Genomic DNA, 14,199 nt, shown 5'->3' with positions numbered 1-14,199 from the left:
GGCGGCGGCTGAGGCTCTCCCGGGGCCGGCGAAGCGGGCTTGCCCGGTGGCGGCGGCCGCCCATCCAAGGAGATGTTGTTGAGGAAGAAGAGGGCGGCCTGCCTCTGCCAGGCAAGCCCGCTTCGCCGGCCCCGGGAGAGCCTCATCCGCTGCCGCTGCTGCGTCCTCCTCCGCCGCCAGGGCCCCCCGCGGGCTTCCTGCTGCCCTCCGCGGCTGAGCTGGACCCTTCCCGCGGGCTGCTGCTGCTGGGCAGCCCGCTTTGCCCCGTGCCTGCTGCCGCTGTCAGCTGGAGGAGGAGGGCTACCTTTGGAGGCAAAGAACGAAGCATGTAAAACGCCCTTCTGTCACCGCGCTGTTGTCCCCGCGGTGATGACGCGCGATGATGACGTCGCGACTTTAGTGACGCGATTTAATCTCCGCTATTTTGCGTAGCGCGGTTTTGTCGTGCCACGCCTGCAGGCAGGCTGGCATAATTTCTTATGGAATGACAAACATAAAACGCACAAATACTTTCAAAATCATTTAATTATGAGAACTTTACTGCAACAATGGCTCAAAATCAAAAAAATCCACTATGTGAAAACCCCAAATTGGCTATCACCAACAGAAAGAACGACACACCCAAATTTTACAGATTGGAACAAAATTCTAAGATACAGAGATCTAACTGACAGACAGGGAAATTTAAAAACAATTGAAGAATTGGCAGATCAGAATATGAAAGGTGATTGGCTAACCTACCTCCAAATTAAAATTAAATACAATAAAGACACTAAAATAAATGGTATTGAAACAGAACCACACGAATTGGATAAAATTATTCAAAGCCTGGACAGAAAGATGATAGGGAAAATATACAAATTCCTCTTGAAGTATCAAATGGAAGAGGAAATTGTAAAAGAACCAATGATAAAATGGGGTCAGAACTTTGGCTATAACATTGAACTAGAGAAATGGGAAAAATTTAAGAATGACACTATCAATCCCATATAAGGAAAACCAGTACAAAATGCTTTATTATAGATGGCATTATAGATGGCATCTGGCACCGTCAAGGTTGGCCAAAATTTCAACAAATACCTCGCTAAATTGCTGGAAATGTGATTCAATACATCATGGCACATATTATCATTTATGGTGGACTTGTGAAGAGGCAAAAAAATTCTGGAAAAGGATCAAAAATTGGTTGGAAGGAATAACAAAGGTTAAGTTAGATTGGAAACCTGAACTCTTTCTATTAGGAATTATACCGCCTCTAAGTTTACTTACACAGGTAAGTTTCTACCACTTCTCAACATCAGAGTCAAAACTTTTTTTTTAATTAGAGGAGACAATCTTTCATGGCAGATTTTTAAAACTCAAAGACTTCTAGTATTAGAGAATATTGCTATTTTGAGATTATAGGGGCCGCCACGCCGGCAGAAGCTCCGTGACAAGTGGAAGTTAGTTAACTGCGCAGGGGAGGGCGGCAGGAAGCGACCACGCCTCGCGGACTCGCGGCGTGGTCGCTGGGAACCACAGCACAGGCGTCGCTACGCCGGCAGAAGCTCAGTGACGAATGGAAGTTAGTTAACTGCGCAGGGGAGGGCAGCGGGAAGCGACCACACCTCGCGGACTCACGGAGTGGTAGCTGGGAAGCGCAGCACAGGCGCCGCCACGCCAGCAGAAGCTCGGTGACGAGTGGAAGTTCTCTGTGTGAGTGGCGGCGGCGGCTGTTTCACTCGTGCAGAGAACTTCCATGGTTCCGGAGTTTCTGCTGCCCATGGCGGCGCAGCAAGGGGCCTGTGAAACGCAAAGAGGGAGAAGGAGGAGAGGAGGGCTGTCTCCTCCCCCCAGCGCCTCCCGATTCCCACTGGTACCATCCATTACTCACCAGTTAAGCTAAGCCTAAGCAGCTGCAACCAAAACAAAAGACGAAATGAAATGGAGACTCGCCCAGGCATGCTAAGTTAAGCGGAGTCCAGCCAATCAGTGAGCGGCAGGCTGGGCTGGCTTAGATTTTTGTGTAGGATAGAATGGAACAAGCCAGCGAGCTAGCTGCTAGCAGCTGATGGGCGGGGGAGTGAGGGAGCTGCGAGCGCCAAAATAAAGTGTGTTTTTTTAAGAACGGCCTGGGACGCGGGAAAAATCATGAAAAGGTGTGCCTGTCCCGCCAAATGTGGGACATCTGGTCACCCTAGCCTTGCACTTTGGATGTGGGTGGGGATTCTGAACTATGCCTGGATTTGGTCTGTGTGTGTGTGTGTGTGTGTGTATTTGGGGACTTATCCCTTTCCCTGGCATCTTTGCAACTCTCAGCCAAGCTGAGCAACCTTCACTATGTGAAACAACTGTCAACCTCGCACAACCTCATCACTGGAATGGGACCAACGGTAGCCTCCCCACCTCTGGTGTTGGGCCATCTGCACTCCAGAGGCTGGACAGGGCGAAAAACATCCCCAACGGCCGAACCGGAAGTTTGGGAACCAAGAAATAAAGCCTATTCATCTATTAGATCCAATAAGTCCTATGGATGATAGAAGGTCCCAGAAGAAAGAGATATGAAGCAAAGTTTTCAGCTAGGATGATTTCAAAATTTACCAGAAATATTTGTAATCCTGCTGAAGCATTGCTAACTGTGAAATACCATATTTTTCAGAGTATAAGATGCACTGGAGTATAAGACACACCAAGGTTTTGAAGAGGCAATTTTTTTTTTAAAAAAAGTAGGTTCGTAGATAGAGGGAGAGAAAGAGAGAGAAATACAGTAGGGAGGGAGGAGAAAGAGAGAGTAGTTAGTTAGTTAGTTAGTTAGTTAGTTAGTTAGTTAGTTAGTTAGTTAGTTAGTTGGTTGGTTGGTTAGGTAGATAGATAGATAGATAGATAAATAGATAGATAGATAGATAGATAGATAGATAGATAGATAGATAGATAGATAGATAGATAGATAGATAGATAGATAGATAAAGGGATAGCAAAAACGGCCTCCCTGGCCCTCTGGAAATATGAAAAATCAGTTGGCAGGTGCACACATGTGCGCCAGACCTGACAGCTGGCATGCCACCCAATATGGTTCTGTGTGCCACCTGTGGCATGCGTGCCATCGGCTTGCCATCACGGTCTTACCCCATCCCACCACCATCCGGCATCCCCCCAGACAATGATCCGGTGATGGGATCTCAGTGGTTCAGCCGGGGGATTGGCTGCTTTCTTCATTTCTGGCAGAGAGTCTCCAGGACCTCCAAGAGAATGTTCCCCTTGGGGCTGCCCCGAGATTTTGCCACCATCTACAAAGCATCTCTCTGCCCACCGCCCCCCCCCCAAGAAATCCCTGTGCTTGGAGGCTCAAATAGCCCCAAAGAATGGAAAGGTATCACACATCTCCCCCCCCCCATTTCCCATTTTGGTTGATTTACTTTCCCAGGAATGGGCAGGGATGCGGGTGTGGGTGTGTCATCTTCATGTCCTTTCCTTCATGCACAATCTGGGGCATCCTTCTTTTCCCCTGACTTACACACCTGCACAATTTCACATCTGTTGGTGCTGCACCAACCTCAGAGCCTGAAAGCACCAAGAGAGGCTCCTAAAGAATGAAGACAAAAGCAATGGATGGAGAGATGGTGCAGATGTTGATCATGAGAGCTGAGAAAAGCCATAGTTAGCAACTTTACAGTGGGAAGGGGGCATCAAATGAGGGGCTTCTTCCAGGGGGTTGGGAAAGTCCTACCCTGGGCCTCTACCTCCTCCTTTCCCCTCCCCTGTAGCATCCTTCCATAAGCAGGGCATCCAAAGTCCCTTTCCATCCCTTAGGACAGCCTAAGGTGGACAATTGAGGCTTGAATGCTTCTGCTCCTTCCCAGTCTGGTGGTTGAGGCTTGGTAGCCACTCCGAGTCAACCCTGAACAATCTGGGGGAGTGGGGGCACAAGAATAGCACAGGGAGTGCCTGGAGGAGCCTGGAAGGGGAAGAGGGTGAAGGACAGAATTAGGAGGGTCTGCAGCACCAGCTCCTCCCTCCATGCTATCATGAAAAGCAGCTCTCAAACAGAAGATCAACCGTCTGCTTTATTTTGGAGGACTCTGATCATATTAACCCTGAAAGAAGTTCTCAAGCAACTCCTGGCTGGCCCTGGAAACAGCTAGGCACATCTGGGGAGGGGAACCTCTGGATTCACACAGCTGCTTGTAGAGATGATCCCTAAAACCCCTATGCTTGGAGTGTTACACCTGAGTAGAAAATATGGAGGCTCCTCTCCAGAGTTTTATGGTCAGGAGGCAGCCGATTGGAGGCTCAACCTTTGCCCTTTTGGGGGATGGAGAGAAGAAAGAAAGAAGGTGAACAGCAACCCTTCTCTTTTGACTTTCACTTGATTGATAGAAATGTCCTCCTGGGTTCGGCTCCAAGTGGGGAAAAGGACACTGGAGACATGGAGGCTGCTTGGAAAGAGGGTTTATTGGTGGACAGGACCACGTGGCTTGAGCCCTGAACAGAAAAGGTGATCACATGCTTCAATGTTGGTGGAGAAAAGAGAAGGAAGAACTCAGATGCTGAATCCCTGGTTTTATGCCCTCTCTGGCCTTTGATCTTGAGCTTGTATTCTGATTGGTTGTCAGACTCCCATGGGGCCATGCAGGGGCAACTCTCTAGGCTGCGTTTTGAATCCAGGTTTGGTTGAGTTCTCAGATGCCATGTGGGGAGTTGGGTAAAGTGCCAATATTATCATGCCTTAATCCCATCCCCCTGGAGCTGGTGGAGAAGTCTTTATTATGTAAAGGGACTAACTTGGCCTTCTTAATAGCCCATTGACAAAGTGGGGATGGGCAGGAAGCTACAGGCAGCTATTCTGTCTTTTAAAACGTGTTTCTTTCTTTTCACATCCAGAGAAATATTTCAATATTTCCTAGGATATTTCATTTTTCTGCGCGAGGGCTGGGTGATAACTTCCTACAATGAGATGGAGGATGAATTTGGTGGGGGGGGGGGGAGACCCAGGCAGGACATGCTTTCAGCTTCCTCCATTTAACCCACAATTGAATGGATATCATCACCATCCTGCTGAGTCTGGTCCTGAGGGGTTGCTTTTCCCTGCAAGGAGAAATCAAGACCTCCCACTGGAGATCCAGCAGCCCCCTCCCCCTTTTAATCTTCCCCAGGACCCTCCTGATCTGCCTGTAGCCCTAAGCGCTGGGAAGACTGAAGCCAGAGGGGAAGGATGGGTGGACTTTTCTTTTAAAAAGTCATTTTATTCTTCCTTTTTTTGGTTTTATTATTTTTCCTTTAGGGGCATGTACAGGTAGACTTCGAGTTATGACCACCATTGAGCCCAACCTTTAGGTTGCTAAGTGAGAATTTGTTAAGTGAGTTTTGCCCCAATTTACAACCTTTCTTGCCACCGTTAAGTGAATCATTGCAGTTGATACGTTAGTAACGCGATTGTTAAGTGAATCTGGCTTCCCCTGGTCAGAAGATTGCAAAAAGGGATCGCATGATCGGTCCTAAGTAGGGATCAGTGGCCAAGCATGTGAATTCTGATCACATGACCATGGGGATGCTGCAAAGGTCCTAACTGTGAAAAACAGCCATCAATCCCTTTTTTCAGTACTGTTGTAACTCTGAACCGTCACTAAATGAGCTGTTGTAAGTGGAGGACTGCATTTGTTCCATGTAAACAACCCAGAATTTGGTTTTAAGAGGGAGGCGGCTGTTCAGAGGTTTCCAACAAAGACAAAAATAGCATATAGGAATAAAATGTCCAGTGAGACCACAGTATAGGCCAATTGGGGAAGGGGCTTAGACTCTTCTCCGCGTTGAAATCTGCCCCCTCCCACTGGAGGACTCATTCCAGGTTACACTGCAGGTTACATAGCAGGTACACTCCTCCCAAAGATCTGGTTAGGATGGTTAGCATACTGTTAGCATAGGCAGAAAGGAAACACCTGCGGAGTCTCTCCCTTGTAGGCACCTTTTATTACGTTCAAACAAAATTTTTATGACCGTGCACTGTTTCTCTTTTATAACTCTTTCCCTTTTATAACTCTGTTCAGGCAATAAAACAACAAGCAGACTTTAGACGCGGAACTTCAGGGGAGATCGCAGGGGGCGGGACAGAGACCGAAGGGGCGGGGCGAGGGTGGAGAGCGGCGCTGTCATTGGCGGAGCGAAGGTCCCCCCAGGGAAAAGGGCGGCATATAAATAAACTTCTACAATCTACAATCTACAATCTACCTGCAAAAGAAACCAGAGTTTAGACTTCAGGAGAGACCGAAGGGGCAGGACGATGTCGTCAGACGGCCCGACAGGTATAAATGCTCTTGAGCGCAGCTGGGGACGGCAGAAGCACCAAAGGAAAAGAGCTCTTTGGCGGGTCTCCCGAGGCCGTTGGCGGAAGGGAGCGAGGTCCGAGCCTGACGCTGCCCAAACATCCGTCCATCTCATTCAGATCACAGACAGCCACCTTCTGCCAAAAATTCCCCCAAAGCCCTTTGGGGCGAAGGGGGATCGATCGGAGAGCTTCCCAAGAAGAATTAGCGAGGAGGGCATCGCAGTGGCTTCGTTCAGACAACCGGGGAAACCAGGACGCTTGAGCGCTAATGTTGCCCGTTTCTGGACAGTGTCTTCCTCGGACCCCTCCCTCCCTCCCTCCCTCCAGGGACCCCGGAAGAGTCCAAGGGAGCAGCGCCGTTTTCTCTCTTCTTCGCGGACCCAGACAGGGCAGAGAATTTTAGCAGAGTTGGATTACTTTCTGGATCCAGACGGGAGCCGAACTGGGGCAGCAGCGCCTAAGCGACTTGCCCTTAGCGGACGGCAGGCCTCTTCGGTTGGTGGCGCACGGGGGCGCCTGGTAGGAGGGCGATGCAGCTTTACCGGGCGCCCCTCTTGCTCTTGGGGACGGCGCTGGGGTCCTTGCTGCCAGGCGGCCTTTGCGGTGAGTTTCTGGAAGGATTTGCGAGGGGCGGGTGGGGAGGAAGAAAGAGAAAGGGAGGGTCGCATGTCCTGGATTGGGTCTTTCTCTCCCCCATCTCCCCCCTCAGTCCCAAAGTCCTTTCCCAGGTGGAAAAACCTTCCTTCTCTCGAGCTTCAAGCAAGTTATACACCCCTCGGAGAGGGCCCAATTTGGGAGTCCTCCTGGATCCACAGCTGACGTTAGAACACCATTTGTCGGCTGTGACCAGGGGGGCCTTTGCCCAGGTTTGCCTAGTGCACCAGTTGCATCCCTATCTGGACCGGGAGGCACTTCAAATAGTCACTCACGCCCTCCTCACCTCAAGACTAGATTACTGTAACACACTCTACATGGGGCTGCCCCTGAAGAGTGTTCGAAGACTGCAGTTGGTCCAGAATGCAGCCGTGCGAGCGATAATGGGTGTACCTAGATACACGCATGTTACACCTATCTTCCGCGAGCTGTACTGGCTCCCCATTGGTTTCCAGACCCGCTTCAAGGTGCTAGTCTTACTTTTAAAGCCCTGCATGTATTGGACCTGGCTACCTGAGAGACCGTCCCCTGCCATTCACCTCCCAATGACCAATAAGATCACACAGGTTGGGCCTCCTCTGGGTGACAATGCTGGCGGGCGGCTCCCCGAAGGAGGGCCTTCTCTATAGCTGCACCGGCCCTACCCGAGAGATCCGGATCCTTACCACTCTCCTCAGTGGGGCTGTGTGTCCCTGCGGAAGTGTATGCACTCACCGGCCAGTCACGCGGCCCAGTGGCCATTAGCCCTCGGCGCGGTAGTGAGCCACCGCCTGAAGTCTGGAAACCCCTGTTCTAGTCCAACTCCAGCAGGAGATCCTGTGCCATTTCAGACACGTGGCTGCCCAGTCTCTTCTTGAGTAGGGGAGATATCCCGCTCCTTCCTCTGTGACGTTGGGAAGCCCGTAGCGCGGTCTAGAAGGGACGCCGCAGTCTGGGCGACGGTGGGCGGAGAAAGCCAGCCTGGATCCCGGAGACAGCGAGTGAAAATGGTCCCCTGGGAGTTTGGGTCCCGCTTGAACCTTCATCCTTTGGCCGCACCGGCGGGAGGGATCCGCTCATGATCCTTTCCTTTCCCTCCCTTTTCTTCGGTCTTTCCTCTGGTTATAAATGCAAGAATACATTTCCATTCACCCAACGCGGCTGAAAATCGAAGCGAAGGAAGAGGCTGAAACACCCCCCTTACTCCCCTCGGAAGAGATTGCGGAGGTGCCAAGATCCCTTTTTCCTCCTCGGATACAATTAACACCGCCACCTAGTGGACTTGAAACATTGTTACTAAGTTTTACTATCTGAATTGTTTAGAGAGAAGTTGTTCCCTTAAAGGCTACTTGGTTAAGAACTGATAGGGGCAGGAACACAGTTGTTTGTTTATACAGTTCCTGGAAACCCATTTTGGAATAAACAGAAGCTCTAAGGAAAAGCTCAGAGTCACCTTGGAAAGACTTTCATCTTAAAAAAAAAACTTTGATTTTTTTTCCTCTTGTTTTGGTGGCAGTGCTTATGACTATCTTGCTGCGGAGGTGGTGATTTTTCTTTGGCTCCTTGGCTCCTTTTTTCTGCAGCTTTGAAGTATTAATTCCTGTTTTTTCTTTGCTCTCTTTTCCTTTTGGAGATATTGGAGACATATGGATGGCTGGTTTTAAACTTTAAGTGAATTGGACTGAAGAATTTTTTCTTCTTTTTTTCTTTTTTAAGTAAGAGATCCTCTCTCTCTCTCTCTCTCTCTCTCTCTCTCTCTCTCTCTCTCTCTCTCTCTCTCTCTCTCTCTCTCCCCTTTTTTCTTTTTTTCAGTTTACTCATAATTCTGTATTTTTATAGTTGATACTTAATTTTTGTGATACTCCAGTGGATAATATCAAAAAAATACTCTTAATCGCAATTTATGCACCCAATGAAAAACAAGATGAATTTTACAAATTGAGAGCTGCTTTTCAGGAGAGCATCGAGGGAGGAGCTGGAGGTGCAGACCCTCCTAATTCTGTCCTTCACCCTCTTCTTCTTCTAGATTCCTCCAGGCACTCCCTATGCTATTCCTACCTGAAGATATCAGAGCCCAACCAAGGGCTGCCCCAGTTCCTCTCCGTGATCCACCTGGATGATCATCCCATTGCTCGATATGACATCCTCAATGGGACAACAGTTCCTCTGGTGCCCTGGATGGAGACGGAGGAGGTGAAGATACCTGAGAGGATTTTCAGAGCTGACCTGGACTGGTTATCAAACCGCAACCCCCAGACTGGAGGTGAGCAGAGGCAGAATTGTCTTCAAGCCCCGAATTCTCTCCCAAATCTCACTTTCCCACCTCTTGTCACTTTGGTTAATGGGAAAAGAGGCAAGTAGGCAAAGAGCAGAAAATGGGGGGTTGGGAGTTTAGGGGGTTGAGATAAACCCTGTGCCAAAGTTCTGACTATTGAACCCAACCAAATCATAATTCTGAGACTGGAACCTTTCTCAAAGAACTTCTTTATCGGCTACAACATATCGGCATGAGTAAAAGCAAAAGCAACTCTAAATGTTTCCCACGATTTCAGTATAAATAAAAGAGTAAATGATTCCCCCCCCCCAAGTGTCACATGTCACATTGGCCAATTCGGTTAATTGGAGAGCTTCTAGGTCACTCCTCTCCATCTCCCTCAGGGACCTCTGGAGATGAACTTGGTTCCTATGGGACAATTACCATATTTTTCAGAGTATAAGACACACCTTTTTCCCTCAAAAAAGAGGTTGAAAATCTAGGTGCGTCTTATACACTGAATACAACATGTTTTGCTTCCGGAAACCCTGTCCTCTTCACCCAAATGGCTGTGCATAGCCTCTAGGAAGATTCCAGAGTGCTCCTGGGGGCTGTGGAGGGTGGAAATGAGCGAACATTGGATCATTTTTTGCTCAATTCCCCTCCCTAGCCCCTAGGAGCACTCTACAAGGCTACTAAAGGCTATTCATTCCCTTAAAAAAATACAGGCCCATTTTCACGAAAAATGAGCCATTTTTGTGAGGTCTGCAGAGTGCAAAAACTTTTTTTTTTAAATTTGCCTCTTCAAAATCTTGGTGCGTCTTATACTTTGGTGTGTCTTATACTCTGAAAAATACGGTATGTGTTATGTCTGGTCTGGACTGGAGTGACATTCCAAACCTCTCCCTCCCCCTCATTCCTCTGCGGCAACTGAGAAATGGAAAAAAGGCTGCTGTCAAGTTTTGGTAATTGACACTCCTTCCCAAGAAGGGACAATATTGTCTCTGCCCTTGACCACCAATGGCTGTAAGGAGCATGAGGATGGGAGATCCTTCCCTGCAAAGGAAAGAAAACAGCCTCCCCTCCCCAAGATCTTCTCTCTCTGTCAGGGTTACAAGTAACACCCCCAACAAAAGAAGACTCCAAGGCCAGAAGTTCCTCAAAGTTCCATTTTATTAGAGATGTCATATTGGCACATCTGGGGAAACCAGAATCAAAAAGCTTCCAGGTTTTTCCCACCCAAAGGAAAGTCCAATTCCCTGCCCCAGCACCCACATGTCCATCACATGGTCCAATCAATGCACCGTCCCAACTGGAGATGCCTCCCAGTCACACCACTCCAGGGGCAGGGCAAGATGTCCTTGACTCTCTGAGAAAGGAATGTTATTATGGCTAGATATCTCCCCTACTCCATGCAATCCCCCCTCCCAGTTTCCCACAGCACTAAATGTGGCAGGCCTGAAGATCCAAAGTAAAAGATGGTTTCCAGGACAGACACTCTTATGGTCTTTATAATCTTCTAGAAGACTTAGTGTAGCCCCAGATCACAGAAAAGATCTTCCACCATTGAAAAGAAGAGGAGAGGCAAAATCTGTTTCCCTCCCCTGGTGGGATGGGTGGGAAATAGACACTTCAATCGTTTTGGGGGGAAGGTCTCTAGGGAGAGGAACTCTGGATATTTCTACGCCCTCTCTGTGCATTTCAGGGCTTCAAACCTGGCAGGTGTTTCTGTGCTGTGAGCTCATTGAAGACGGGAGCAAAGGAGGTTTTTTGTGCTATGGCTACGATGGGATGGACTTCATCAGCTTCGACAAGGAGACCCTCAGATGGGTGACAGCTCAGCCCCAGGCCCAGAAGGTCAAGGAGGAGTGGGAGGAGGATCCAAGGTGGTCCCAGGGAAGCAAAGACTTCCTGGAGAAGACCTGCATTGAGTGGCTGCAGACATACCTGCCCCACCAGAAGGAGGCTCCGAAGAAGACAGGTGAGTGGCCAAATGGGCTCAGATTGTGCTGTTTTTTTCTAGGCCTCCACATCTTCCCCTCCTCAGGTTTTGTGCTCTACACAGCCAAGCCACCCTTCATGTGCCTGGCAGAAACAGAAGTGGGAACTTACCAAAACAAACTAGGGGAATTGACCACAGTAGGGAAAAGAAGTTCCAAACCTTCACCCCTCAAAAAACAAGTTCTTCAAAGAAAAAGAAAAGGAAACCAAAGGAGCAGGATATTAAGGCTGAGATCCAATCCTTTTTCATGAGGAAATCTAATTTTTGCATCCTGCATTTGTGGCAGAATCAAAAGCTGATTGATTCTCTTCCCAATTTCCACCTTGGACAACAAATTCAATTTAGGGTGTCAAAACTGAACTCAAAGCCCAAGCATTGCAATTACTTTGGTCGGAGTGAGAACTTTACCCCCAACTCCATGTGTCCCTTTCAAAAATGAATCTAAAGAGTTCAGTGTCCCAGAGGTTCAAGGGAGGAGAGGGAGCAGAGGGAGGGGATGGGCAAAGGAGATCTTCTTCCCACTTATTAAATCGCCTTGACAGAAACTCTAGAAATCCCAGGAACTTTGTTGTTACTCTTTCTTCAGAGCCCCCAGTGGGGAAAGTGACTCGCAAAGTGGTGGATGACAGCCTGGAGGTCCTCATCTGCCAGGCCTTTGGCTTCTACCCCAAGGAGATCCAGGCCACCTGGATGAAAGATGGAGAGGTCTGCCAGTATGAGACCCTCCATAGGAATGTTGCCCCCAACTCAGATGGGACCTATTATGTCCAGCTCAGCACTGAGATCGACCCCAAGGAGAGGAACCGTTTTCAGTGTCACCTGGAGCACGAGGGTTTGCAGGAGCCCCTGGTCTTGGCCTGGGAGGAGGAAACAGGTGAGAGGCTCAGCATTTGCAATATGTCACCTTGTGGTGAGATGGGTGGCATCTAAATTTATTAAATCAAATAATCAATAAAAATAAATGTAGAAGTAGATCGGGTTCAATCAATACCATTTTCAGTGGGGGAGGTTGGCCCTTTGTCAGCCCAACAAGGGAGACCAGAATAATAATAAAAAAAACAATGCCAGGTACAATCTGGCAATCTGAAAATGCTTCTGCCTCCCTCCATTTATCTTCAGGTGATCTTGAGAAGGGCCTGTTTAACATGTCTACTTAAACTGATTTCTTGGCCCAGGTTGAAATCTCCTCCTTATCTGCCTTCTCCCTTGGTTGTGGCTCCTCCTTTGCCACTTCAAGGCCATTTGCTCTTCCCTCTTCAGCCTCAGGGGAACAGGGGGCTTCCTTCATGTGGAGACACTGCATGGAGGCCAGTTCAGATTGGGAAATGCTTCCATTGCTCAGCATATCCATGTCAGGGAAGTCAGAATCTGTCTAATCAGAACCATGTTTCTCTTTCTTTAGATATGTGGTTATTTCATTTGGTGGAAGTTGTGATGATCATAATCTTGGGAGCTGTGATTCTCTTCCTGATCTGTAAGTGAAATGCATCCATTGACCTCCCCCCCAAGTCCTGTGTCTTTCTGTGCTGATTGAGCTTACGTGGGTGGGAGAGGGTCTCCCTGATAGTTGCAGCCAGGATCCCCACAAGATCCCCACAAGCAACATTTTGAATGAGAGTCAGAAAGGAAGGAGAAAGGAAGGCAGCCATTTTTCTACTTCCCCTAAATCTCAGAATGTTCCACCTTCCTGTTGTCTGGAAGGAAGCCTCTTTGGCCTTAATGGACGTCCTTCAAAGGAGCAAATATCAGGGGCTCAAGAATCAAAGAAAAGTCCCATAAATGGTCTGGAAAGTGCTTGAAAAACAATAATCCCGACCCTGATAAAGATCAAGGAAGTTCTGGTGGAAGGTGGGGGCAATGGAGGGAGGGGCCTTGTGTCCTCTTCCCCTGCTTGCAGTCACACCTGGGGACAGACAACAATAGGAAGGAAGCCCCAGTGGTAAAAGCAGCCGCTGCTGCTGCTTCTTCTGCTCCTACTCAGAGCAAGAGACGTGAGAGGGAGCAGGGATGTGGGAAAGGTCTTCTCAGTTGAGCTTCACCAAGTGTGAGTCAATGCATCCATGTTATTTTTTCAGAAATTGTCCCATTTCCTCCTTCCAGGATGGGCCTTGCTTGTGATTTCTCTTGCTTGCCAGCTAGTCTCAGGTGCAACTGCTAAACCAATCAGACCCACCTTAGCTTTCAAGACCAGATCTTCAGTCTGCCTAGGTTGGGACTGGGGTTTTGGAGTAGAAATCAAAACAAATGTTATGAGAGTTGAATTAAGAGCTGCCATGTTTGGATTATATGGAGAACACCACCTGTCTTGTACCAATTCCCAAAAGTCTAACATCCTTGCTTAAAAGCAATTGATGGTGGCCAAGGTCCTATCAGGAGAGGTTGGGACAGGGGTTTTGGAGTAGAAATCAAAACACACATGGGGGTGTCTTCTCTCTTGGACCAAAAACAGAATTCCCAGAGGTTTAGCATCATTGAATAAAAGTCAGTGATGGTTTAGTTAGAAACCCCTACTGGGAACAGCCCTGCTGGGCAGCTTTAAATGGCTTCACTGGTGGTGGAGAAACAGGACTGTGATGTCCTATAGGAGCTCTAATGGGAACACTGACAGTTTCAACTTGGTCATTTCTCAATAACTCCCAGGAATGTCCCTTCCACTTCCCCATGGTCAGCACCTCTAGGCAGCCAACAATTTTGCCTTTCATTTATAATAAGCAAATCAAGATGCTGAGTTACAATCCAGGCAGTTTTACCACCTGGCCCCCTTGGGGTCTTCAGCTTAAATCCATCTCAGGCAGGAGCTGCTGCTCCAGAAATATATCAGCTGTCATCTCTCTTTGCCATCTATTAGGCTGCTGGAGGAAAAACAGAAAAAAACGCCATCAGGCAATGACAGCTTGCCTCAATCACCTTTCTTTAGAAAAACGTTTTTCTTCCTCTACTTTTACCACTGAAGATGGGATTCAATCACAGGTGATATTCCCACCCAAAATGATATCACAGGTGAGCCTC

The 14,199-nt window shown here is 48.4% G+C and overlaps 1 protein-coding gene across 1 annotated transcript; it reads left to right on the top strand.

The window, feature by feature from the left end:
- The first annotated feature begins 8,580 nt into the window (after window positions 1-8,580).
- On the top strand, window positions 8,581-12,120 carry LOC106545318 (major histocompatibility complex class I-related protein 1-like). The gene is made up of 4 exons (XM_087711117.1): window positions 8,581-8,587; window positions 8,961-9,197; window positions 10,894-11,169; window positions 11,777-12,120. The coding sequence occupies exons 1-4, from the start codon at window positions 8,581-8,583 to the stop codon at window positions 12,118-12,120; spliced, it is 864 nt and encodes a 287-aa protein (XP_087567243.1).
- Window positions 12,121-14,199: the final 2,079 nt, after the last annotated feature.

This window comes from Thamnophis sirtalis, unplaced genomic scaffold, assembly GCF_051295495.1.
Source record: "Thamnophis sirtalis isolate CommonGarterSnake01/CBP01778 unplaced genomic scaffold, rThaSir2_p1.2 scaffold_3, whole genome shotgun sequence".
Taxonomy (NCBI): domain Eukaryota; kingdom Metazoa; phylum Chordata; class Lepidosauria; order Squamata; family Natricidae; genus Thamnophis; species Thamnophis sirtalis.
The sequence above is the reverse complement of the archived record's forward strand: the minus strand, read 5'-3'. Positions and strand labels throughout refer to the sequence as shown.